At 41.0% G+C, this 24,279-nt stretch overlaps 1 protein-coding gene across 2 annotated transcripts in view; it reads left to right on the top strand.

Annotated features, from left to right (window-relative positions):
• The window catches only part of sh3bp2 (SH3-domain binding protein 2), a 140,860-nt gene that overhangs the window by 30,776 nt on the left and 85,805 nt on the right, over positions 1–24,279 (top strand). For both annotated transcript variants that reach the window (XM_048618860.1, XM_048618868.1), the window contains one exon: positions 9,989–10,035. In XM_048618860.1, coding sequence (XP_048474817.1) covers positions 9,989–10,035 — 47 coding nt within the window. The remainder of the gene's footprint in view (positions 1–9,988; positions 10,036–24,279) is intronic.

Here is a 24,279-nt window from a genome sequence, read left to right as displayed (position 1 = left end):
GGTCATTAAATATATTCAAGGCTGAGGCAGACAGATTTTTAATCAGTAAGAGAATCCAGTGTTTTGAGGTAAAGGCAGGAAAGTGGAATTGAAAGTTATAAGATCAGCCATGATCTCATTGAATGGCAGAGCAGACCTGATGGCTGAATGGCCCACTTCTGCTATTATGTCTTATGGTCTTATGAAAGCTAGAAATCAGTTATTTTAGGAATACTTTCAGCAATCACGCAGAAGTAGCCCCTGGGGCCCTTTGAATCTACACTGCCATTTCATAGGATTGTAGCAATTCTAGCTCAACGCCACCTTCCCACAGCACTTGCTTATTATCTGATTACCCATTGAGGTAACATTTTGAAGACGAGAAGTCAGGACCTGGTTGAACATGTGACTTGGTCACTAGTCAAGCGCAGAAATAGCATACTGAGCCTAATCTAAACAATCTCTTGGCCTAACCAACTTTGTAGTTTGGGTTTACAAGCCAGGCTACAACAAGAACTTAAACATTGCTAAATAAATTCACATTTTGTTGAAGCTTTTTGTGTTTCATTCATCGGGGCAATACCAATTTAAGTGGAAAATCAACATTTTCCTGCAAGAAAGGAGAGTTTTGATTGGTAGGCAAGTGAACTGTGAGAGATGTTACCATGGAAAATGGAGGCAAGCAGAAAGCCTGTTGAGCTAGCTGTGTTAGTCAGTACAAAGTTGGTGAATTTTGGACTTTAAATCTACTGCTCCTCATTCCTCTTGATTCAGTGAGAGGACAAAAATCAGTTAATCTTGGCTTTAAATATATTTGACAATGGTGTATCTTCAACCCGCTGAGGTAGAGAATACTAGGGATTTGCAACCCTTTAAGTCAAGAAATTTCTCCTCAGCTCAATCCTAAATATTTGGCCTCTCTGCTGAGACTGTTATACTACCTGGTTTGGGGACTGCATTAGGTCTCATTTGACGAACAGAGGCAGAGTTGTCACATTGCTAGGAGACAGAGTTAAGCCAATTTGTTCATAAATTACAGAGATATATAATGAAAGTAGAACAATAATAATATCAGACTTTAATTACCCCCACATGGACTGCAAAGAGCATGGTTTTAATGAGGGAACGAAATGATTCTCTGATATGAGATTTTCTCCACTCAGCTGATTGGAATAACATGCCCTATCCAAAACTATCATTGTCTTTCTATAAAATTTCCTGTCAATCTCCATTGCTTCTCCCTGTGTACTGTTACCTAAAATCCCTCGACCCAAAAATTTTGTGGTAAAACTCCTCTTTGCCCTTTCAAGTCTCCTCATATCCTTGTTAAACTGTGGCAACCAGAACTGGAGGCAATACACTAATTATGGGATAATCAGACTTCAGCATTTCAGCACAACTTCCCTGCTTTTCTCTGCTATATTTCTGCTCCTGAAGTTGTAGATCCCATTTACTTTGCTAATGACCCTCTCAGTATGTCCTGTCACATGAACCCCCATATTCCTCTCCCCTTGTATACTCTTTAGATCTGTGGATTAAGTCTTCATTGTCTTTCCAATACTCTGACTAATTCTTGTGATGTACTGTATAATCTCTTCTTTCATGTCTGTTCCCAGTTATTGCCTGGGTCCCAACTCTGGCAAGGAAGGCTGTGCTCTGTGGTATGAAAGCAATGTGGCAGTGATTGTGCTATCACTGATCCACCCATTCATGTCGTCATGACCTGATCCTCTATTGCTCATTTCTGCTTTTAAATTATTATAACACAGCACACACTTGTGGTACAATCCTGCTGCCATGGTATTGAAATATTAAAATTGTAAAAAAAATCAGGAAGTACAGTAAAAGGAAATGTAAGCTCTTCTTTCAAATACAAAAAACAGGATGCTTAGATTGCTCAACTTTTCCTAATTTTTGGTGCTATTTTTACAGCAGTTGCTCAGTTCTTGATGTGGAGGTGTCAGCATTTAGACCTGCTTGAAGTGATGGGAAATAGTTGGGAAAAGGGGTGATGCTCACGAAGGATATAGAGGGAGTTGCTATCCTATGTACCCAGGTCTCTCTGTTTCTGCACCTGTCCAAAATTGCACCTTTTAGTTTATGCTAAGTAATCTAGATTGATATTTCAGCGGACCACTGAGCAAATGCTGCTTTCCTGAAGTTGTCATCTTTTAATTTAATTGTCAAACCATGTCACCAAAAATTAGATGAACAGCCCACTTTGCTCCTTGCTGATTTTCGAACTTTGGATTGGTTGATGCATTTTCCTGCCAAACAATGGTGACTATGCTTCATAAACGAGCTGGGTGTGAAAGAAGTATAAGTTCTTTATCTCGTATTAGCAGTGCAAAACTCAACTGGAAAATGCAACCAACGTTTGTTGTCAAGTAAAGTCCCTATCACTGAAAGTTTCCCTTCACATTTTTTTTTTGGCTGTTTGATTGCAAATGAGATTGAAATGTCCAGAAACTGGCAGTTTCTGCTTTTGTACATTAGTTTCACAAAACGTACGGTATGAGACGATTGGATTGGGAGCCACCAGCCAGGAGATTGCAAGGCACTAGGACAGGGGGGAGTGTCATTACCAGCTCTGTTTGAATACATTCCTGGCAGTTTCACCATTTGCCCCATCTGTTCACAGGCATATTATATCTCTTTTGCAGTATTTCTTACAGCAAAGAAATGGAAGGGATCAACAAAAATTAAATAAAACCATGTTTTAAAAACGCTGATGCTTTTTTTCTGCCCCAGCTGCCTATAACAGGGCCCAGATGATTAATCTTGAAATGTTTCTGTTTCAACCAAAAACATGAGTGTTGCCAACTGTAGTTGGCAGAGTTACAAGTAGCCCGATCATGACGTGATCATGTGACCCTCAATCATGTGACAACTGCAATTATTACTACTTTAAAAAGATTGTGTTCACTGTAAGTGTGCAGCATGAATTTTCGAGGAGCAGCTGTTATGGCTCTAACCAGCAGGCAACCTGAGGGATAGTACAGTCATGAGGGAATTGGTGAAGGGGGAGACTATATAATCACAGCAGGCCTGGCAGCATCTGTAGGGAGAAACGGAGTCAATGTTACGGGTCAAGTGACCCTCTCACAGAACTCAGAGGAATTGACTATGCTCATGCTAGTAAAACACAGTTCTGAGGAAGGGTCACTCGACCCGAAAAGTTTATTCTGATTTCTCTCCATAGGTCCTGCCAGACCTGCCAGTCCCGCAATTTCTGTTTTGTTTCTGATTTACAGCATCCACAGTTCTTTTGTTTTTAATTAACTATATAATCAATTCTGTTTTTCACCAATCCCTCAGTTAACAGCCCTTTTAAAACAATATCTGGTCAGTCAGTAACTCGGGGCCACGATTTTAAGGTTATCAGCAAGAGGATGAGGACTGAGATGAGGAGAAGCTTCTTTAATCAGAGAGTTGTTAGGATTGCAATGTGCTGTCTGGGAGAGTAGTGGAGGTAGATTCAATGGGAGGTTTCAAGAGAGAGCTGGATAACTATTCAAACATGATGAATTTAGACAGCTAAAGATAGGACTGGAGAATGGGACTGGCTGGGTAGCTCTTTCAGGAACCTGTACAGACACGAAGGATCGAATGGCCTCTTTCTGCACTGTGAAATTCTAAATTCTATATGACTCTATTACCTTACTGTTATTTTAGGAGATGTCTGTGCACAATTTGGTAAACCCTTGCACATGTACAGTGGTCAGAAATTAAGGTTGAACTTCCTATGGCACAGGAAATGAGAGAACTGAAACTCAGGCATTGTGAAAGTCCACAGACAATGAGATTTGACAAGGGCTGTGATCATGCATGCAGATTTTTTAATGAATGTTGGTCAGGCTTATTGCAGGCGAATAGCTAGCAGTTGTTCTGTTCAAGTCAGGCAAGGTGACCCATTTGATGTGGGGAGACAAAAACATTTTAATTTTTATATTATATGAAGGCAGTTATATAGATTGAGTGTGTGTGATGGTTAGTATTATTCTGCATTGTGCCTTGATGTCTGTGACATAGAGGATGAAGAATTCATCACCACCTCATCTTAGTAAATGTTCTCTTGGTTAGCGTTTAAAAAATCTAATGCAACTCAGGCGAGAGCATATTTGACAAACACATTGTTCATCTGATAAGGGAAGGACATAGTGCATCCCAGGGCACATAACAATATCTTGCATGTACAAACAGGGCAGTGTGAATTAGTTTAGACACATAAGTGGAATGGATCCATTTGCCGTAGTGGCTTGAGTCCATTGATCATGATAAAGTATCTGCAGCTGAAATTTACAACACCTGTGGACCTGAAATTATACCTTTGAAGTGTAATATTGCTGAGCCATACCTCTATAGGAATTAAAAGTAGGAGACCATCCAGTTATTATTTACTTTCGTTAGGAAACTTTGAAAGAAAGTCTTGCATGTATACAGCATCTTTTATAACCGTGGGACGTCATGATTAAGCATTTTGCAGCCAATGAAGTACCTTTGAAGCGAAAATAAAATACAGAGGATACAGGAAGTTTGTATTAACAATAGGAAGTGCTGAAAATACTCTGACATGTATCTATGCAAAGACGTATGTAGAATGTTTCCAGCTGATGATCTTTCGTCAGAACGGGAGAAGGTTAGGGATGGGATAACAAGGTGTAGAGCTGGATGAACACAGCAGGCCAAACAGCATCAAAGGAGCAGGAAAGCTGACGTTTCGGGCTTCTTCATTCTGAAGAAGGCTCTAGGTCTGAAACGTCAGTTTTCCTGCTCCTCTGATGCTGCTTGGCCTGCTGTGTTCATCCAGCTCTACACCTTGTTATCTCAGATTCTCCAGCATCTACAGTTCCTACTATCTCTGAAGGTTAGAGATGGGCCATGATAGTGATAAGATATGGACTATTGATTTTCAAAGTCAATCATCTTATTTTAGTACCTGGGGCCTTCATGGACTAAAATGATTTTAAAGGGGAAAAAATAAATCCTGTCTTAAAGTGGCCACTGCAATCAGCAGACCACACAGGTTAACCGAGCTTTGTGAAACCAAACTGATCTAAACAAAATCATGTGAATTGAAATTAATATTTTTGATCAACGGATATTGAAACTTGTTCTTTCCAGTTGAGCATAAAGAAACCCTCACCACTTTTCTTGCTTTACAAATGTATGATAAATTTTGTATATTGTGGATGACACCTCCTTCTTGAATTACTAAGCTTGAAAATAAGAAAGTCTGATGTTGGAAATCATAACCAGTTGTACTTCAAGGAGCTGCTTTTGCAGCACTGAAAAGATGTATTTACGTTCTTTTTAGTGCAAGGCATACCTTAATCCAATTAAATTAGTTCATTAGTTCACCAGAAATAACAAGGAATCAATTTCAAGGTTTTCTCTAAACCAGTTAGAGAAGGTGATCTCTCAGCCGCTCAAAAAGTGCCCAGTGACAGATCTGATAAAGAGAAAACATCTGAACAGCGAGGATTTAAAGGACAACTGAAATATTGACTCCACCTGGAATTACAAGACTCAATTAAACAACTGCGACCTCAAATTAAAACTTTTAAGCCACAAATATTTTAAATCGTATGTTCCTTTGATCTTCCTTTGGAACTGGACTTTGTCCTTTTTCACAATGTTGTACATGTGCGCTAGTACATTAGACATTGCATCATTTTTACTTTTTCCAAAAGTTAGTAGATAATAAAATTGTTCATACTTTCACTCTGAGGATAAACCTTGAAATTGATTCCTTATTACTTCTGGTGAACTATTGAACTACATTTAATTGGACTGAGGAATGCCTTGCACTAAAAAGAACATAAACTTTGGTTGCAGCCAATTAAAGAGGTTTAAAAAGAGTGGAGCCAGTTCACACTTCCTCACCCATTTGTAACAAAATTGGTTTTCCAGGATAGAAACATGGAAAATAGGAGCAGGGCTAGGCACTTTGAGCCTCTCCACCATTCAGCATAATCATGGCTGATCATCCTATTTCAATACCCTGATCTCACTTTTCCAGCAAATTTCCCCCAAATCTTTTGATCCCTTTAGTCCCAAGAACTACATCTATATTTGTCTTGAAAATCTTCAATATTTTGGCCTCAACCGTTTCCTGTGGCTGAAAATTCCACAGGCATTCCTATAGTATCCACAAACCATAAAGAAATTGGAATGGGGAAGATATTCCTGGAGTGTATATGGGATGGTTTTCTTGACCAATATGTGGAGAAACCAACTAGAGAGGAGGCCATCTTAGACTGGGTGCTGAGAAATGAGAAGGGAATCATTGCCAATCTAGCTGTGTGAGACCCATTGGACTTACGAAGGGGAAATCATGCTTGACAAATCTGTTGGAATTGTATGAAGATGTAACTAGTCGAGTTGACAAGGGGAAGCCAGTCGATGTATATTTGGACTTTCAGAACGTGTTTGACAAAGTCCCACGTAACAGACTAATGTGCAAAATTAAAGCGCATAGGGTTGGGGGAAGTGTTTTGAGATAGATAGAAAACTGGTTGGCAGAGAGGAAACAAAGAGTAGGAATTAATGGGTCCTTTTCAAATTGGCAGGCAGTAACTAGTGGGGTGCCACAGGGATCGGTGCTGGGACCCAGCTATTCACAACAGATATTAATGATTTGGATGATGGAACAAAATGTAACATCTTAAAGTTTGCAGATGATACCAAGTTGGGTGGGAGGGTGAACTATGATGAGGATGCAGAGATCCTTCAGCATGATCTCGACAGGTTGGGTGAGATGGAGATGAGGAGACATTTCTTCACCCAAAGAGTGATGAGCCTGTGGAATTCATTACCACAGGAGGTAGTTGATGCTAAAATATTGAATCTATTCAAGAGGTGACTAGATACAGCACTTGGGGGCGAATAGGATCAAAGGTTATAGGGTGAAAGCAGGATTAGGCTATTGGGTTGGATGATCAGCCATGATCGTGAAGAATGGCAGAGCAGGCTCTAAGGGCCGAATGACCTCCTCCTGCTCCTATCTTCTATGTTTCTACGTTTTTATGTTTCTATTAATATAATGTTCCTTCAAAAGCTCTTTCTTAAAAAAAAAGACTGCAAGTATATTTTCTTGGGTCTATTATATTAAAGTGGTAAGATGTTTCTAAATGACATTAACAATCTTAGGATAGGACAAGGTAACTTATGAAAAATTAAAGGCACGATCCTTGAAAGGAGTAAAAATTAAAAGGAGTAACTAGGTATTTTGTGGTGGAGTTCTGCCTGAAAACCAGGAAAACAGAAATTGCAAAATGTGTGGCAAAACATCTAGAAGCTGGAAACTGATGAAATGGAAACAGTGATAGTTGGAAGTAGAAATCAAAGAAAGGAAAACGGGAGAGAAGCAGGAATGGGAAGAAAAAGGAATTTCAGGAAAGGTAAATGGAGAAGGAGGAGACAGGAAAAGGAAAGAAAATGGCAATTTCAGTTGAAACAACTTTATTAAATTGAAACAGAGGGGAGATGGGAGTGTCGTGATAATGTCACGAGATGATTAATCCAGAGGCCCACACTAATACTCTGCAGACATAGGATCAAATCTCTTTAAAGCAGTGAGTGGGATTTAAATTCAGTTAATTCAATCTCAGTAAATGGTGGCCATGAAACTATCATTTTCTGCTTAGGGATGCTGCACCCTTCTGGACTCAATATTGAGTTCAACAACTTTATGGCTTGAGTTCTCCAATATCATTACCCCAACCCCCACACATCAGGCCTTGTTATCACATAAAAAACCAAAAGAACTGCGGATGCTGTAAATCAGAAACAAAAGCAGAAGTTGCTGGAAAATCTCAACAGGTCTGGCAGCATCTGTGAAGAGAAATCAGAGTTAATGTTTTGTGGTCTGCTATTACACACAACCCACTGTCAGCCATTAACAGTCCCCATTAATAGCTGTTCACCCTTCTAGTCAGATCATTATCCACTCCTTTGTCTGTCCAACTATTGCTTTCTCTCTTTGAGCTCCATTCCTACTTATCGTTCACTCCTATCCTGCTCCCCCCACTCTTCTGCATATAAACTAACTACCATCAGTTCAGAGGAAGGGTCACCAGACCTGAAACATTAGGTCTGGTTTCTGTCCACAGATGCTGCCACACCTGCTGATTTCTGTTTTAGTTTATGTTTACAGCATCTGCAGTTCTTATGGTTTTTATGAAACTATCATCAGTTGTCGTTAAAAACCCATCAGGCTCATTCATGTCCTTTAGAGAAGGATATCTGCTGTCCTTAGTTAGGCTGGCCTACATGTAACTCCAGACTCACAGTAATGTGGTTGATTCTTTTAAATACCCTCTGAAATGGCCTTATAAGCCACTCATTAGGTAATTAGAAGTAAGCCACAAATGCTGGCCTTGACAGCAATGCTCACATCTCAAGAAAAAAATCAATTTTTAAAAGAAAGTTTACATCAAGAAGGAATTTCGGTATGCCCAGTGAAGGTACATCTGGTGAGGGAACCAGCCCTAACTCAGATTTAAGGTTGAAGAATGGTTAGCACAGTGGTTAAGAATGGACACTTGTTGTAGAGTAAGCTGACAGGAAAACCTCATGAAGAGCACATCTGGCTACGAGGCAACAAATGGGACTTTCTGGAGGACACTTTCATGAGTGTCCTGTCAAGGGCGATGTTTAAGTAGCTCTGGTGTTCTCAAGAATGGGGCTACAGGTCATAACAGAAGGTGAAGGGATTTACCTCACCAAGTGATGAACGCACCAACCAGTCAGGAATTGGAACTAGAAAGCATTCTGGTCAGATTACCAAAAACATCATCTGTGTGTTATTAATTCCAAAATCCCACAACCCATCTATTTATCTATTACTTATAATCTATAACTTAACTGTATTCATATATTCATATATTAAATACAATACTACAAAAAAGTTGCATAATATCCAAGTTATCCTAATTGTTTTCCCACCGCCCCTTATACCCATTAATGATACCTATACAAGTGTCCTTGTGCTGTCAGGGAGGCGATGGCCCAGTGGCATCATCGCTGAACTGTTAATCCAGAAACCAGACAACATTCTGGGGATAGTAGGAACTGCAGATGCTGGAGAATCCGAGACAACAAGGTGCTCTCTGCTCCTATGATGCTGCTTGGCCTGCTGTGTTCATCCAGCCTTGCACCTTGTTGTCTAACATTCTGGGGACCTGGGTTTGAATCCTACCATAGTAGATGGTGGAATTTGAATTCAATAAAATATCTGGAATGAAGATTCTAATGATGACCGTGAGTTGACTGTTGACTAAAACCCACCTGGTTCACTAATGCCCTTTAGGGAAGGAAACTACCATCCTTACCTGGTCTGGCCTACATGAGACTCCAGACCCACAGCAATGTGGTTGACTCTTAACTGCCCTCTGGGTAATTAGGGATGGGCAATAAATGCTACCTGGCCAGCAATGCCCTCATCCAGTGAATGAATAAAAAAATTCTAATTCGTGAGGTATTGCCTTAGAGTCCACTTGCTAACCAATCAACACCCTTTACTCATAGACAATAAATAGTTGCCGCATTTAAGATTTGGTATTCTTCTGTTTGTCTTGACCAGTGTAAGATGAAAAACTTCCACAGCATGTCTCATTATTTTCAGCAATTTTTGAATTCTGTAATACCAGACGACTATTGCCCAAACAACAAAAACAGAAATTGCTGGAAAAGCTCAGCAAGTCTGGCAGCATCTGTGGAGAGAAATCAGAGTTAACATTTTGGGTCAAGTGACCCTTCTTCAGAACTTAGCTGTTAAGTCTGATTTCTGTCCAAAGGTGCTGCTAGATCTGCTGAATGTTTCCAGCAATTTCTGTTTTTGTTTCTGGTTTCCAGCATCTGCAGTTCTTTTGGTTTTTATTGACTACTCCCTAACGCCGTTTTTATGTTGTTGAGATGCTAGTTTGATTGCTAAAAGTATTACTGTTTTGTTGGCTGTCTTTAGAACCTGCTTGAATAACAGTAATTTGCTATTTGTTTTCTGCAGGATTTGAATGACCTTCATAATCCTCCACTAGTGGCCTCTCCTGACAGGTACATACTCTGCTGTTCAACATTGTTGTGGTTACTTCTTTATGATTTTTCCAATTCATATCATGCTGGTAGAAACCCAAAAGTGAAATTCTGACACAACATTGTCTACTGTAAGCTGCAGCTCCGATGATCAACCAACTAAATGGTGTCTGTCAGTGGTACGAGTATCAGCCAGGGGTACCGGCTTCTGGTAGACGTCACCAGCAAGCACAGTATTTATCCTCTCTCCTCAGATGGTGCCAAAGCAGCTGAGTTTCTCCAGCATTATCTGTGTTTGTTTGTGTTGAGACAGGTTCAAGATTGGGAAGACACTGTCATCCACAGAGCAATACAGGTGCACAATTAAAGCCTTGTTCACATGTACACTGTACACGCTGTTCAGTCTCGCATCCTCTTACTTATCATTCAGCATAAAATTCACTGTTTCTACTCATTTAAACTGAAAGTAAAGCTTCCTCTGCACTATCCCCATCAAACACTCTGAAAGCTGGCACAGCACAGGGTTAGATAGAGTAGAGCTCCCACTACTCTTTTCACTGAAAGTAAAGATTCCTCTACACTGTCCCTATTCAAACACGCCCAACTGATCCAGTATCCACTGCCATTTGTGAAAGAGAGTTCCAAACTTCAACACCCTTTGTATGTAGAAGTACTTCCTGACATTGCACCTGAATGATTTGGCCCCAGACTTTAGACTGGGTTCTGACTTGAGTTCTGAGGAGGGGTCACCGGACCCGAAACGTTAACTCTGACTTTTTCTTCACAGATGCTGCCAGACCTGCTGAGCTTTTCCAGCAACTTCTATTTTTGTTTAGACTAAACCCCTTAGTTCCAGAATCCCCAATCAGTGGAAATAGTTTATCTATCCTGTCTTTTCTTGTTGTATCTTCAATCAGAATCATTCCTTAATCTTCTAAATTCTAGAGAAAACAGGCCTAATTTGTACATTCTCTCCTCAGCCTAATCTCTGAAGTCCAGATATCAGTCTTGTAAACCTATGTTGTTCTCCCTCCAAGGTCAATATATCCTTCCTAAGCTGTGGTGCCCAGATCTGCTCACAGAAGTCTAAGTGGGGTCTAAACAGGGTTTTGTTAAACTGCTGCATAACTTCTGCATCCTTATACTCCAGTCCTCTAGATATAAAGACCGGCATTCTATTAGCCTTTTTCATTATTTTCTACACCTGTTTGCGGCATTTTAAAGATATATGCACCTGAATCCCCAAGTCTCTTTGGACATCCACTGTGTTTCACTGCATACCATCTAGAAAGTACCCTTGTTTGTTCTAAAATGGATAACCTTGCACTTGCTTATATTGAACTCCATCTGCCACAGTTTTATCCATTCATCTATTCTATCTATTCACCTGTGTGCCTTTATACTTTTATACAATCATCTAAACTGTCTACAGTGCCACCTAAATTTGTGTCATCAGCAAATTTGGACATATGACTTTCTATGCTGTTATGCAAATCATTAATAATTAACATGAATAGTTGAGGCCCTAACACAGATCCTTGAGGGATACTGTTGTTCACATCCTGCCAATCTGAGTACCTACCCATTAACCCATTTTCTGTCACCTGTCATTCAGCTAATTTCCCAGCAATGTCAGTAATTTGCCCTCAATTCCATGGGCTTCTACCTTAGGTAACAGTCTCTTATGTGAGATTTGATCACAGGTCTATATGTTCCCATGAGGGTGAAGGGCAAGGTTGGTAGACGTAGGGAACCCTGGATTACAAGAGATATTGAGGCTCTGACCAGAAAAAAGGAGGGCGTGGCTGAGGAACAGGCAGTTGGGATCAAGAGCATGCCAGGAGTTTACTGAAGAAGGAAATCAGGAAGGAGAAAACGGAACATGAGATAGCTTTGGCTGAGAAGAATAGGGTGAATCCAAAAAGATTCTTTAAGTATGTTAAAGGAAAAAGAATAACTAGAGAGCGAATAGGACCCCTCAAGGACTAAAGTGGACATGTATGCGTGGAACCACAGGAGATGGGTGAGGTCCTCAATGAATATTTAGAACATAGAACAGTACGGCACAGTACAGGCCCTTCAGCCCACGATGTTGTGCCGACCTATTATCCTGCTATGATCAAACTATCCTGCATACCCTACATTTTACTATCCTCCATTTACCTAATCAAGAGTCGCTTAAAAGTCTCTAAAGTACCTGACTCCGCTACCACTGCCGGCAGCGCATTCCACACAGCCAGCACTCTTTCTCCTCTGTGTTTACCGTGGAGAAAGACACGAAGACTTGGGAACTTGGGGAAGTTAGTGGCGATATCTTAGGGACAGTCCATATCACTGCAGAGGAGGTGTTGGAAGTATTAGAATGTATGAAGGTGGATAAATCACTTGGTCCTGATCAGATATATCCAAGAACCCTGCAAGAGGCTAGAGAAGAAATTGCAGGGGCCCTGGCTGAGATATTTGCATCATCGTTAGCTATGGGTGAGGTTCCGGAAGATTGGAGGGTAGCGAATGTTGTGCTCTAATTCAAGAAGGGCTGCAAAGAAAAACCTGGGAATTATAGACCAGTAAATTTAACATCTGTGGTAGGTAAGTTACTTGATAAGATTCTAAGGGATAAGATATACATGCATTTAGAAAGACAGAGTTTGATTAGGAATAGTCAGCATGGTTTCGTGCTTGGGAGATCATGCCACACAAATTTGTCAGAGTTCTTTTATGAAGTGACCAGGAAGGTTGATGAGGGCAGGGCAGTACACGTAGTCTATATGGATTTCAGTAAGGCCTTTGATGAAGTTCCACGTGGTAGGCTGCTCTAGAAGGTTAGATCACATGGAATCCAGGGAAAGCTGGCAAGTTGGATACACAATTGGCTTTATGATAGGAAGCAGAGAGTAATAGTGGAAGGATGCTTGTTGGACCAGAGGCCTGTGAGTAGTGGTGTGCCTCAGGGGTCGGTGCTGGGCCCATTGCTGTTTGTTATCTATATCAATGATTTGGATGAGAATGTACATGGCATGATTAGTAAGTTTGCGGATGACACTAATGAAGGTGGTATCATGGACAGCGAGGAAGGTTATCAGAGATTACAGCAGGATCTTGATCAGCTGGGGAAGAAATGGCAAATGGAGTTTAATATAGATAAGTGTAAGGTGTTGCATTTTGGAAAGTCAAATCAAGATAGGAATTTCATGGTGAATGGAAGGGCCTTAAGGAGTGTAGTAGAGGGACCTTGGAGTTCAGGTACACAGGTCTCTAAAAGTTAGTCACAGGTAGAGAGGGCAGTGAAGGTGGCTTTTGGCACACTGGCCTTCATCAGGCAGGGCATTGAGTACAGAAGTTGGGAAGTTATGTTGCAGTTGTACAGGATGTTGGTGAGGCTGCACTTGGAGTATTGTGTTCAGTTTTGGTCACCTTGCATGAGGAAAGACTGCAGAAGAAATTTAGAAGGATGTTGCAAGGACTCAAGGGATTGAGTTACAGGGAGAGGTTGGACAAGCTAGGACTTTTTTCTTTAGAGCATAGGAGACTGAAGAAGGATCTTATAGAAGTGTATAAGATAATGAGAGGCATGGATATGGTGAATGCACTCAGTTTTTTTCCCAGGGTTGGGGAATCGAGGACTAGAGGGCATTAGTTTAAGGTAAGAGGGGAAGAATACATGGGAACCTGACAGGCGACTTTTTTTTATACAGAGGGTAGTACGTGTATGAAATGAGCTATAAACAGAAATGGTTGAGGCTGGTACGTTAACAACATTTAAAAGGCATTTGGACGAATACATTGATAGGAAAGGTTTGGAATGATACGGGCCAAGTGCAGGGAAATGAGGTTAATGTAGATGGACACTGTTTGGCATGGACAGTTTGGGCCGAAGGGCCTGTCTCCGTGCTGTAGGACTCTATGACTCTAAATGCCTCCTAGAAGTCCATATAAACAACATCCATAGACATTCGCTGTCTACTCCTTAGTCACATCTTCAAAAAAATCAGTGAGGTTTGTCACATGTGACCTGCTTGTCATGAATCTATGCTGGCTCTCCCCGATTAACTGAAAATTTTCAAGGTGTCTTCATTATAGACTTCAACAATTTTCTCACCACAAATGTTAGGCTAACTGATCTGTAATCCTTTGGTTTTCCTCTTTCAATCTACTTCAAAAAACACTCTCAGCTGTAGACTGTCAGGCCCTGTAGATTTGTTACTTTAATTCCAATAATTTCCTTGTTACCGATGTTGTATTTATGTGAATTCTATTCAGTCCCTGCCCCAATCCACCATTAATTTCCTCGGGACTTCTAGCGAACTATCCTCCTTTTCTACTGTGAATACTGAGGCAAAGTAACTGTTCAACATGGGAACCCTGCAGCCCAATGGTATCAATGTGGATTTCACAAGTTTCAAAATCTCCCCTCCCCCTACCGCATCCCAAAACCAGTCCAGCTCGTCCCTGCCTCCCTAACCTGTTCTTCCTCCCACCTATCCCCTCCTCCCACCTCAAGCCGCACCTCCATCTCCTACCGACCAACCTCATCCCGCCCCCTTGACCTGTCCGTCCTCCCTGGACTGACCTATCCCCTTCCTAACTCCCTACCTACACTCACCTTTACTGGCTCCATCCCCGCCTCTTCGACCTGTTTGTTTCCTCTCCACCTATCCTCTCCTCTATCCCTCTTCTATCCGCCTCCCACTCTCTCCCTATTTATTTCAAAACCCCCTTCCCCTCCCCCTTTTCTGATGAAGGGTCTAGGCCCAAAACGTCAGTCTCCCTGCTCCTATGATGCTGCTTGACCTGCTGTGTTCATCCAGCCCTGCACCTTGTTGTCTCTGTTCAACATGTCTGCCATTTCCCCAGAGTTATTGACAACATTCCCACTTTCAGTCCTTAGCAGGCCAATATTGCTGCTGGCCATCTGCTTTCCCTTTATGTAGCTATAACATTTCTTGTTGATTTTGATGTCTCGGATAAATTTCCCATCATAGCTCCTTTTAGTAGCTCTCATAAGCTGAGTTGTGGACCTTTGCTGGTCATTTTGTATCTCCCATTCAGCCAGATCTGTGCTTTTCTTTTTAAGCATTTTTGTAAGTTCTTTCTTTTAGATTATCTCTTTGGTTGTCCATGGCTGATTTTTTTTTTGTTTGTACAATGGAGCTTCTCCCTCTCAGGGGCACAATCTGGTTCTGGTCAGATAGACAGATTGTGCAGATCAGTGGCAGATAGAATTTAACCCTGATAAGTGTGAGGTTAGGCACTTTGGAAGAAGTAACAAGGCAAGAGAGTACTCAATGAATGGCAGGACATTAGGAAGCTCAGTGGAACAGAGGCATCTTGGGTTGTTTGCTTACAGATCCCTGAAAGGCAGCCAGACAGGCTAACAGGTTAGTTAAGAAGGCATACAGAATACTTACCTTTATCAGTTGTGGTATAGGTTATAAGAGCAGGGAGGTTATGTTGGAGCTGTACAAAACTTCAGTTAGACCACAACTAGAGTATTATGTGCAGTTCTGGTCTCCGCACAATAGAAAAGATGTGATTGCACTGGAGGGGATGCAGAGGAGATTCACCAGGATGTTGCCTGGAATGGAGCACTCTAACTACAAAGAAAGCCTGGATAAGCTTGGATTGTTTTCTTTGGAGCAGGGAAGGCCAGAAGGGAACCTGATTGAGGTGTGTAAAGTTTTGAGGGACACAAACAAGGTGGATAGAAAGAGCTGTTCTCTTCAGTTGAAGGATCATAATAAGGGGACATAATTTAAAGGTGAAAGACAGAAGATTTGGAGAGATTTAGGGAATAATTTTTTCAGCCAGAGTCTGGAGAAAGTTTGGAGGGGAGGATAGTTGAAACAGGAAACCTCACAACCTTTAAAAAGTACTTGGATGAGCACGTGAAATGTTGTGGGCTATGTGCTGGAAATTGGGAATTGTGTAGATTTAGTGTTGTTTTGTTGGTGCAGACTTGCTGGGCAGAAGATTCTGTTCTGTACTGTGTGATTCTATGAACCTTGTAGTACCCCACTAGGGGTTGTTCCAACCTGAAAAAGCCATTAATCCTGAATCTCTCACTTCTGTGTGTTAACCAATCCTCAACTCATGCAAATGCTTTACCTTCAATACTGTGAGCTCCTATCTTGTGCAATAGCCTTTTATGTGGCACGTTATTGAATGCTTTCTGGAAATCCAAATACAAAATACTTACCAGTTCTCCTTTATCAGCCCTGCTTGTTATATCCTCAAAGAACTGCAGCAAATTTGTCAAAAACAGTTTCCCTTTCACAAAACCATGTTGGTTTGGTTTGATTCCATTAGATGTTCTAAATGTCCTGCTATTTCTTCCTTAAGAGTGGAGTCCAGCATTTTCTCAATGGCGGATGTTAGGCTAAAATAAAACAAAGAATTGAAGATGCTGGAGATCTGAAACAAAAACAGAAATTACTAGAGAAACTCAGCAGGTCTGGCAGTATCTGTTGAGAGAAAGCAGAGTTAACATTTCGAGCCCGGTCACCAAACCATTGACTTTAATTTCCCCACAGATGCTGCCAGACCTGCTCAGTTTCTCAGGCAATTTCTGACTTTGAAACAGATGTTAGACTAGTTGGCCTATAGTTTCTTGATTTCTGTTTTCCTCCCTTCTTGAACAAGAGTGTCACACTAGTCGTTTTCCCATAATCCAGAGAGTTCTGGAATATATCGACCAATGCCTCCACTATCACTGCAGCCACTTCCATCAATACCCTTGTATGCAGGCCACTGGGTCAACCTAGGTTCTTGATTGTCAAGGGGATCAAGGGATATGGGGAGAAAGTGGGAGAATGGGTTTGAGAAACTTATCAGCCATGATTGAATGGAGGAGCAGACTTGATGGCCTAAGTTCTGCTCTTATGTCTTATGGTTGTATGGCCTTTAAGGGGATTAGTTAGCTCAGTTGGCTTGATGGCTGGTTTGCAATGCAGTATTACGAACAGCATTTGTCCAATTCCTGCACCAGCTGAGGTTACCATTAGCAACTTCCTTATCTGTTATCTTTGGGATGTTTACAGAGTCCTCCACCATGAAGACCAATTCAAAATAATGATGTGAGTTATGTACCATTTCCCTGTTGCCCACTATCAATTCCCCAGTAGGATCCTGCACTCACTTTATGTATACATATATATCTCTTTTCATATACCGTGGAAGCTCTTACTTTTTGTTTTTATATTATTTTCTCCTTCTTTATTGGTTTTTTAGTCATCGGCTGGTTCCTAAAAAAATCCCAAACCTCTGGCCTACCACTAGCTTTTGCCACTTTGAATATCTTAGTTTTTAATTGGAAATTTTCTTTGACCACCTATATTAACCACAGGTGGTTCATCCTTTTCACAGAATCCTCCTCTTTCACCAGAAAAAAAATTGCTGCAAATTATGAAATATCTGCTTACATGTCTACCAATGCTCATCCACAGACTTTCCCCTCAATGTATTTTGCCAGCCCCCTTTAGACATCTCTTTCTTCATACCTCAGTAATTGCCCTTAGTTAAGTTGAGGACTGAATTACTCCGGTCACTTGAACAAGGAAGTCATTTGGGTGCCATTGGAACCTGAACCGCAGCAAAATTCCAAGATCGAAGAGGGTAGGACCTCTGACAATTCGAACAAGAAAATGGTTCGCAGGGGATTAACTTTACACAATTATTTGGATGCAAACATTATGAAAGGTAGCATAATCTGATAAATATGTCTGTCGCATACAAGAGCACTAAATTAGCTCAAGTTATTATCAATTCCAGACACTAGCAACAAATTGTTCAAGAAGAGAAAGACACCTCTGCATGAACCAGGAAAATTTGATTTGATCAGTGCTGATTCAGCTAATCCCATCTGAACTTTAGAAGCCACAGTTAGTTTCAAGCTTGCAAAATCATACTCAGACACATGTATCTGGTTAGTAATTAAGAAGGCAAGTAGATCCCTTCATTGCTAAGGGGATGAAGTATAAGAGTAGGGATGTCCTGCCGCATCTATACAGGGAATTGAAGTGATTTCATCTGGAGTACTGTACAGAGCTTTGGCTACCTTCCTTAAAATGAGGGCATACTTTCATTGGGACCTGTTCAAAGAAACTTCATGCGGCTGGTTCCTGGGAAGAAGAAGTAGTCTTATGGGTAAAGGTTGAACCCGTTGGACTGATACTGGAGTTTAGAAGAATGAGATGTGATCTTGTTGAAGCATATAACATTCTGAAGTAGCTGAGATACTGAGGGAATGTTTCTCCTTATGGGTGAATCTATAACTAGGAAGCACAATTTAAAAGTAAGAGGTTTTAAGATCATATTTCTTCTCTCAGGCTTGTTAATTTTTGAAATTCTCTCCCAGTGAGCAGTGGAGGCTGACTCTTTAAATAGAATCAAGGCTGAGTTAAGTTTTTGAGTTACAAGGGAGTCAAGGACTATGTGGAGAGTCTAGGAAAATTGAGTTGAGGGCAAAATCAGCTACGATCTTGTCTAATAGAAAAGCAAGCTAGAAAGCTTAATGGCCTGCACCAGCTCCCATTTCTTATAATGTTTTGAAAAATGTAGACAGATACAAGTACTGAGGGAGTGCTGGACTTTCAGGGTGCCATCTCTTGGATGAGACTTTAACTGTAGCCCTGTTTGCTTCCTCAGCTGGATATAAAATATGTTTTGTTTTATTTTACAGCAGCAAAGTTTTCTGGCCAATATTCATCTGCAAACAACATCATTAAAGTAGATTGCGTTATCAATAGTGCTTTGTTTGTAGGAGGTTTCTATATGCAAAGTCGGGCTATGGTTCAAATTCCAAACACTGCAAATTGTAGAACTAGATTGAATTCAAGAATCTTAATTCGTTTTTGGTTGAGTGGAACTAATTTGATAGCTTTCCCAAAGTGTTGCCATAGTAGAACTTTGGACAACTTATTCTGTAGGATTCTAAGTTACACTGTGCCAAGGAACAAATTTAAACTTGTGTTGATTGAAGGTTACATAAGGTATATGCAATGTTAAAGTATTCAGTCTTTACCATGTAATTGTTACCTCTAACAGATAACTGTGCCTACTTGATTTTGATTTACTTGATAACCATTTGTTGTTCTCTGCCCACAACATCAGCTGTGACACAGAAAGTACAATCTATAATTCAGAAATGAGGAGGTGTGAATGCGGAATGCGTAGGCGAGTGGAGATGAGCAGACCTATAAATATCTTTCACTAAAATAGCAGCATTGTGCTGACACATTCTTGTTTGGCAACATCTCTATAGAGTTAGAACTTGGGATCAGGAGTCAGTCATTTAATCCTTCAAGCCTGTTGCCTCACTCAGTTACATCATGGCCGATCTGTATTTTCACTTCAATCACCAGCCTTCGTTCCATAACTCTCTATACTTTTATCTGACAGAAATTGGCTTTGAAATTTTCAGTTGACTAATTTTCTTTGGAGAGGGTATTCAATACAGGTAGAAATATGAGATTCAAAAATAAACAAATTTTCCTCTCCCTTTCTTTTCAATCATATCTTGCACTCCCCGTACCCTCAACTGCACCTCAGTAGGTCATAGAGTCATCCATTAATAGAGTCATACAGCTCAGAAACAGACCCTTCGGTCCAACTGGTTCACGCCAGCCAGACACCCCAAACTAAATTAGTCCCACCTACCTACGCTTGGCTCATATTCCTCCAAACATTTCTCATTCAGTACTTGTCTAAATGTCTTTTCAACATTGTAACTGTACCCGCATCCACCACTTCGTCTGGAAGTTCAGTCCACACACTAACTCCACTGTGTTAAATATTTGCCCCTTATGTCTTTTTTAAATCTTTCTCCTCTCACGTTAAAAATATGCCCCCTAGTCTTGATATCCCCACCCTAGTGAAAAGAAACCTGCAATTCACCTTATCTATACCCCTAATGATTTTATAAACCTCTATAAGGTCACCCCTCAACCCCCTATCCTCCAGTGAAAAATGTCCCAGCCTATCCAGCCTCTCCTTATGACTCAAACCCACCATCCCCAGCAACATCCTGGTAAATTTTTTCTGGAACCTCTCCAGCTTAAAATATCCTTCCTCTAACAGGACAACCAGAACTGGACACAAAATTCCAGAAGAGGCCTCACCAATGTACTGTACTTTGGATCAGAAAATTGTGTTTCATGTCCCATTTTAGTAAGTTATGTTTGCAACTTAGTTCAGCATTGCTATTGCAGTATTGAGTTGGTGGTATACAGTCAGAGGCCTTTTTTTACGTAAGAGGTTAAGCAGAGGCTTTTTGTTTTAATATGTCCAGAATTGCTATCACACACAACTGAATAACTTTCCAACCACTCTTTTTCTGTTTCCCTTTTTAAACACTAACCACTGCTAGTAAAACGCATGTGTAGCCACTTAGATATTTAAAACCTGTTAAGGGCAATACAAAGAACCAAAAGTATGGGTGAGGTAGTGAGAGACAAAACAGACTAAATCAAAATGGAATTGGAGAAGAAGGGTTCTGCTTTTTTTTCTTCATATTTTCTGCTATTTCACACAACTGAGCGACTTTCCCACCACCAAATCACTGTAACACTGTGTCCCACCAGTAGTCACCCATGCAGCTTGTTAAATATTTACAAGCAAAGCCCATATTGACCAATGGAAACCATCAAGAGTGAGGGAGAGGTAGGGAGAGAGGGAAGGGACTGAATCAAAATGGAGTTGGAGAGGAAGGGGTCTGCTTTTTACAATTCAATTCAATTCAAAGTTCAGTCCAGTCCAGTCCAGTTAATAGGATGTCATGGTTGCTCAGTGGTTAGCACTGCCGCCTCACATCACCAGAGACCTGGGTTCAATTCCACCCTCGGGTGATTCTTTGTATAGAGTTTGCACGTTCGCCCTGTGTCTGTGTGGGTTTCCTCTGGGTGCTCCCATGGTCCAAAATGTGCAGAACCAAAAATAGAAATTGCTGGAAAAGCTCAGCAGGTCTTGCAGCATCTGTGGAGAGAAATCAGAGTTAATGTTTTGGTTCGAGTGCAGGTTCGGTTGATTGGCCATGGAAAATGTAGGGTTGCAGGGATGAGGTGGATCTGGGTAGGATGTTCTTCAGAGGGTCAGTGTGGACTCGATAAGCTGAATGGCTTGCTTCCACAGTGCGGAGGTTCTATGATGCAATGAATTCACATTCCACCATCTGCTATGGCAGATTCAAACCAGGGTCCTGTGAACATTAGAGATAGTAGGGACTGCAGATGCTGGAGAATCTGAGATAACAAGGTGTAGAGCTGGATGAACACAGCAGGCCGAGCAGGAAAGCTGACATTTCGTGAAGAAGGGTCTAGGCCCAAAACGTCAGCTTTCCTGCTCCTCTAATGCTGCTTGGCCTGTTGTGTTCATCCAGCTCTACACCTTGTTATCTCCTGTGAACATTACCTGGGTCTCTGGAGTGCTAGCCCAGAGACAAAACCACTAGATTATTACCTTCCTACCTGGAGGTCTGGTTTATTATTTTTCAGTCAACCTGTTCACAGATGTTGTTATACACTTCAACCTGGGTCTCTTGGTTCAGAGTTAGGGACACTATCAATGTGCCATGAGAGCTGAGGGTTTGGTTTATTTCTTTTAACAAGTGTTAAGATAGGTTGTCTGCTTTATAAAGAACTCAGGTGATGAGTTCTAGCTAGGCAGGCCATTGCATGTTACCAAGGGAACTCATACTCAATAAGTTCTATAAGGAGATTAAGTATTGATTCTCCATGCTCTTAAAGGGTTTGTAGTGATTGTAACAAAGTCAGCCAGATGGACCTGATAGAATATGAGTTCCCTGATTGGGGTTGTTAATCTGGTCCGATCAGGATTCCCTGGCTAACAGACATTCTGACACGCTAAGAACTGGCTCTGAGAGAGCTGGACCTGCGTCAAGGGCTTACCATGTGTCAATAAAGGGTGACTTGGTGACAGGAAATAGTCCTCTATGGAGTTATTTCCAGGGGTCATCACAACAATGAAGGTAGACGTCAGCCTAGACACCTATAGTGCATCTGTCAGTGATGCTAATGTTGACTAATCCTTAGAATTTCACAGAAGTTACAGCACAAAAGAAGCCATTTAGACAAAGTAGTCCATGTTGTTGTTTAGGCTTCACATGACCCTCATTCCTTCCTGTCAGATTATCCCTTTCCCCCCTCATGCACTTATGCTATTTCCCCAACCAATCCATGTGGCAGGAAGTTTCACATTTCAAATAAAGTCTGATTCTTGGCTGAATTACTTATTAGATTTATTTGTATCATCTTGTATTTACAACTCCCGGACTGGACTATACCACAGATGGAGAATTCTTCTTTTTATCTTACCTTTCAAACCCTTTCACGGTTTTAATTACTTATTACAGGTCAGTGTCAATCTTATGATTTCTAAATTAAAGGAGCCCCAACTTGTCTAAGAATCCAGAACTGAACAAGTGTAATGACTTTTCAGATTACAGGGCTGCTGAAAGGCACAGATATAGGCAGGGGTGAGGCCATGGAGGGTTTTAGAATCACGGAAGAGAATTTTAAAATTGAAATATTGTCAGGCTGAGACCCATTATAGATCAATGGGCATTCGTTGGTGAAAGTCACTGAACTATTGAGGAAAATGCAAATATGAATTTTAACAATATTGGAGGAAATAATATTGTAGAGTTACTGATTCACAAACCTGGGAGGTCAATCTTATTTTGATTAGACATTCTGCGTGGGAAGTGTGTTGAAAAGCACCATTGCCACTCATATAATTGAAGTGATGGTTAAGTGGCAGAGCAGACTTGAGGGGTTGAATGGCCTACTGCAGTGCCAATGTTAAAAGGCCTTTTTGGGGTGACCCTTGGGAACACTGCATTGCAAAGTGATGAGGCAGGGCCCTCTGTTTGTTTGTGATATCTATGCACTGAGCACAAGACCATAGAAAAGGAAGTTATTTGATAAAGACAAAGACATAATGTTTGGTGAAAGTGAAAGTGAATGTTTGGTCACATTGACCAGAAAATCCAGAACCAGGGTCACAGTTTCAGGATATGGGATAGATCATTTAGGACTGAGATGAGGAGAAGTGGAATTCTCTGCTACAGGAAGCAGTTGAGATCAAAACATTGAATGTTTTCAAGAAGGAGCTATATGTAGTTCTTACAACTGAAGAGATCAAAGCATTCCAAGGAGAAAGTGGGAACAGGGGACTGAGTTGGATGATCAGCCATGATCATATTGAATGGGGCAGCAGGCTGGATGGGCCAAATGGCCTACTCCTGCTGATACTGTCTATGTTTCTACATTGATGAGCTGAATCCATGGAGGAACAATGGAAACAGGGGTCTTTTTTATTATACCAATTTTCCTTTGTTAAATTTTTAAAAATTAATGTTTGTCTCTGAGTTTTATACATATTTGTGAGCATAATGCGACTCTCTTGGATATCCTGAAAATGTTTGGCACATAAATGCTGGTGGGGGCCATATGCATCATTTTGGAAGTGCAAATTTGATATTTTGGACCACCTTACACCACCCTAATCCCATCCCAATGTGGAGTAGTGAGGCAGAGGTAGCCACAGAGAATATTGAAACTAAGAATTGTACAAATTGACTGATTCACCAATGAACAGACACTTCATGTCATGTCCTGTCTGGGAAGAGTTTCTGGTTGCATGCGTAGGGTGTGGGGAGGGAATTCATCTAATCATTTTGTTACAGAATTAGAACGAAAAGTTCCTCTAGCCAACTTGCACTGCTTCTGGCTTCCTGTAAATGTGAAAGTCAGGAAATCAACTAGAGTTTATGAATGCAGAAGATTTTTATTTAAATACATAAATATGGAGCTGATCTGAAATGGGAGCAGCTGTTAGACGAAGTTGCCAACAAGGTTTATCCTGCCAGTGTTAGATGTGAGAAGAATGGGACTTTGTCAACATTTGGAGAGGTGCAAGAAAACTGATCCCTCAGGAAACAACACCCATAAGTATCCCGTCTCTACTCCATTCTCCTCTTTCTAAGCAGATGGTGTGAAGGCCATTGGTTCACTTTCATGAATCATTTGCCTGCAGTGGATCTGTAAACGAATTGCTGTTAGAGAAGGTATTGGATTGTTTGGTGTAAGGCAATGGAAACAGGCAAGTTTCAAATATTTTCAATCAACGTGTTCAAACATATTCATAGAATCCCTGATATAACAAGGTGTAGAGCTGGGTGAATACAGCAGGCCAGGCAGCATCAGAGGAGCAGGAAAGCTGACGTTTCAGGTCTGGATCCTTCTTCAGAAG

Source organism: Rhincodon typus, chromosome 3, assembly GCF_021869965.1.
Source record: "Rhincodon typus isolate 14 chromosome 3, sRhiTyp1.1, whole genome shotgun sequence".
Lineage (NCBI taxonomy): Eukaryota > Metazoa > Chordata > Chondrichthyes > Orectolobiformes > Rhincodontidae > Rhincodon > Rhincodon typus.
The sequence above is the reverse complement of the archived record's forward strand: the minus strand, read 5'-3'. Positions and strand labels throughout refer to the sequence as shown.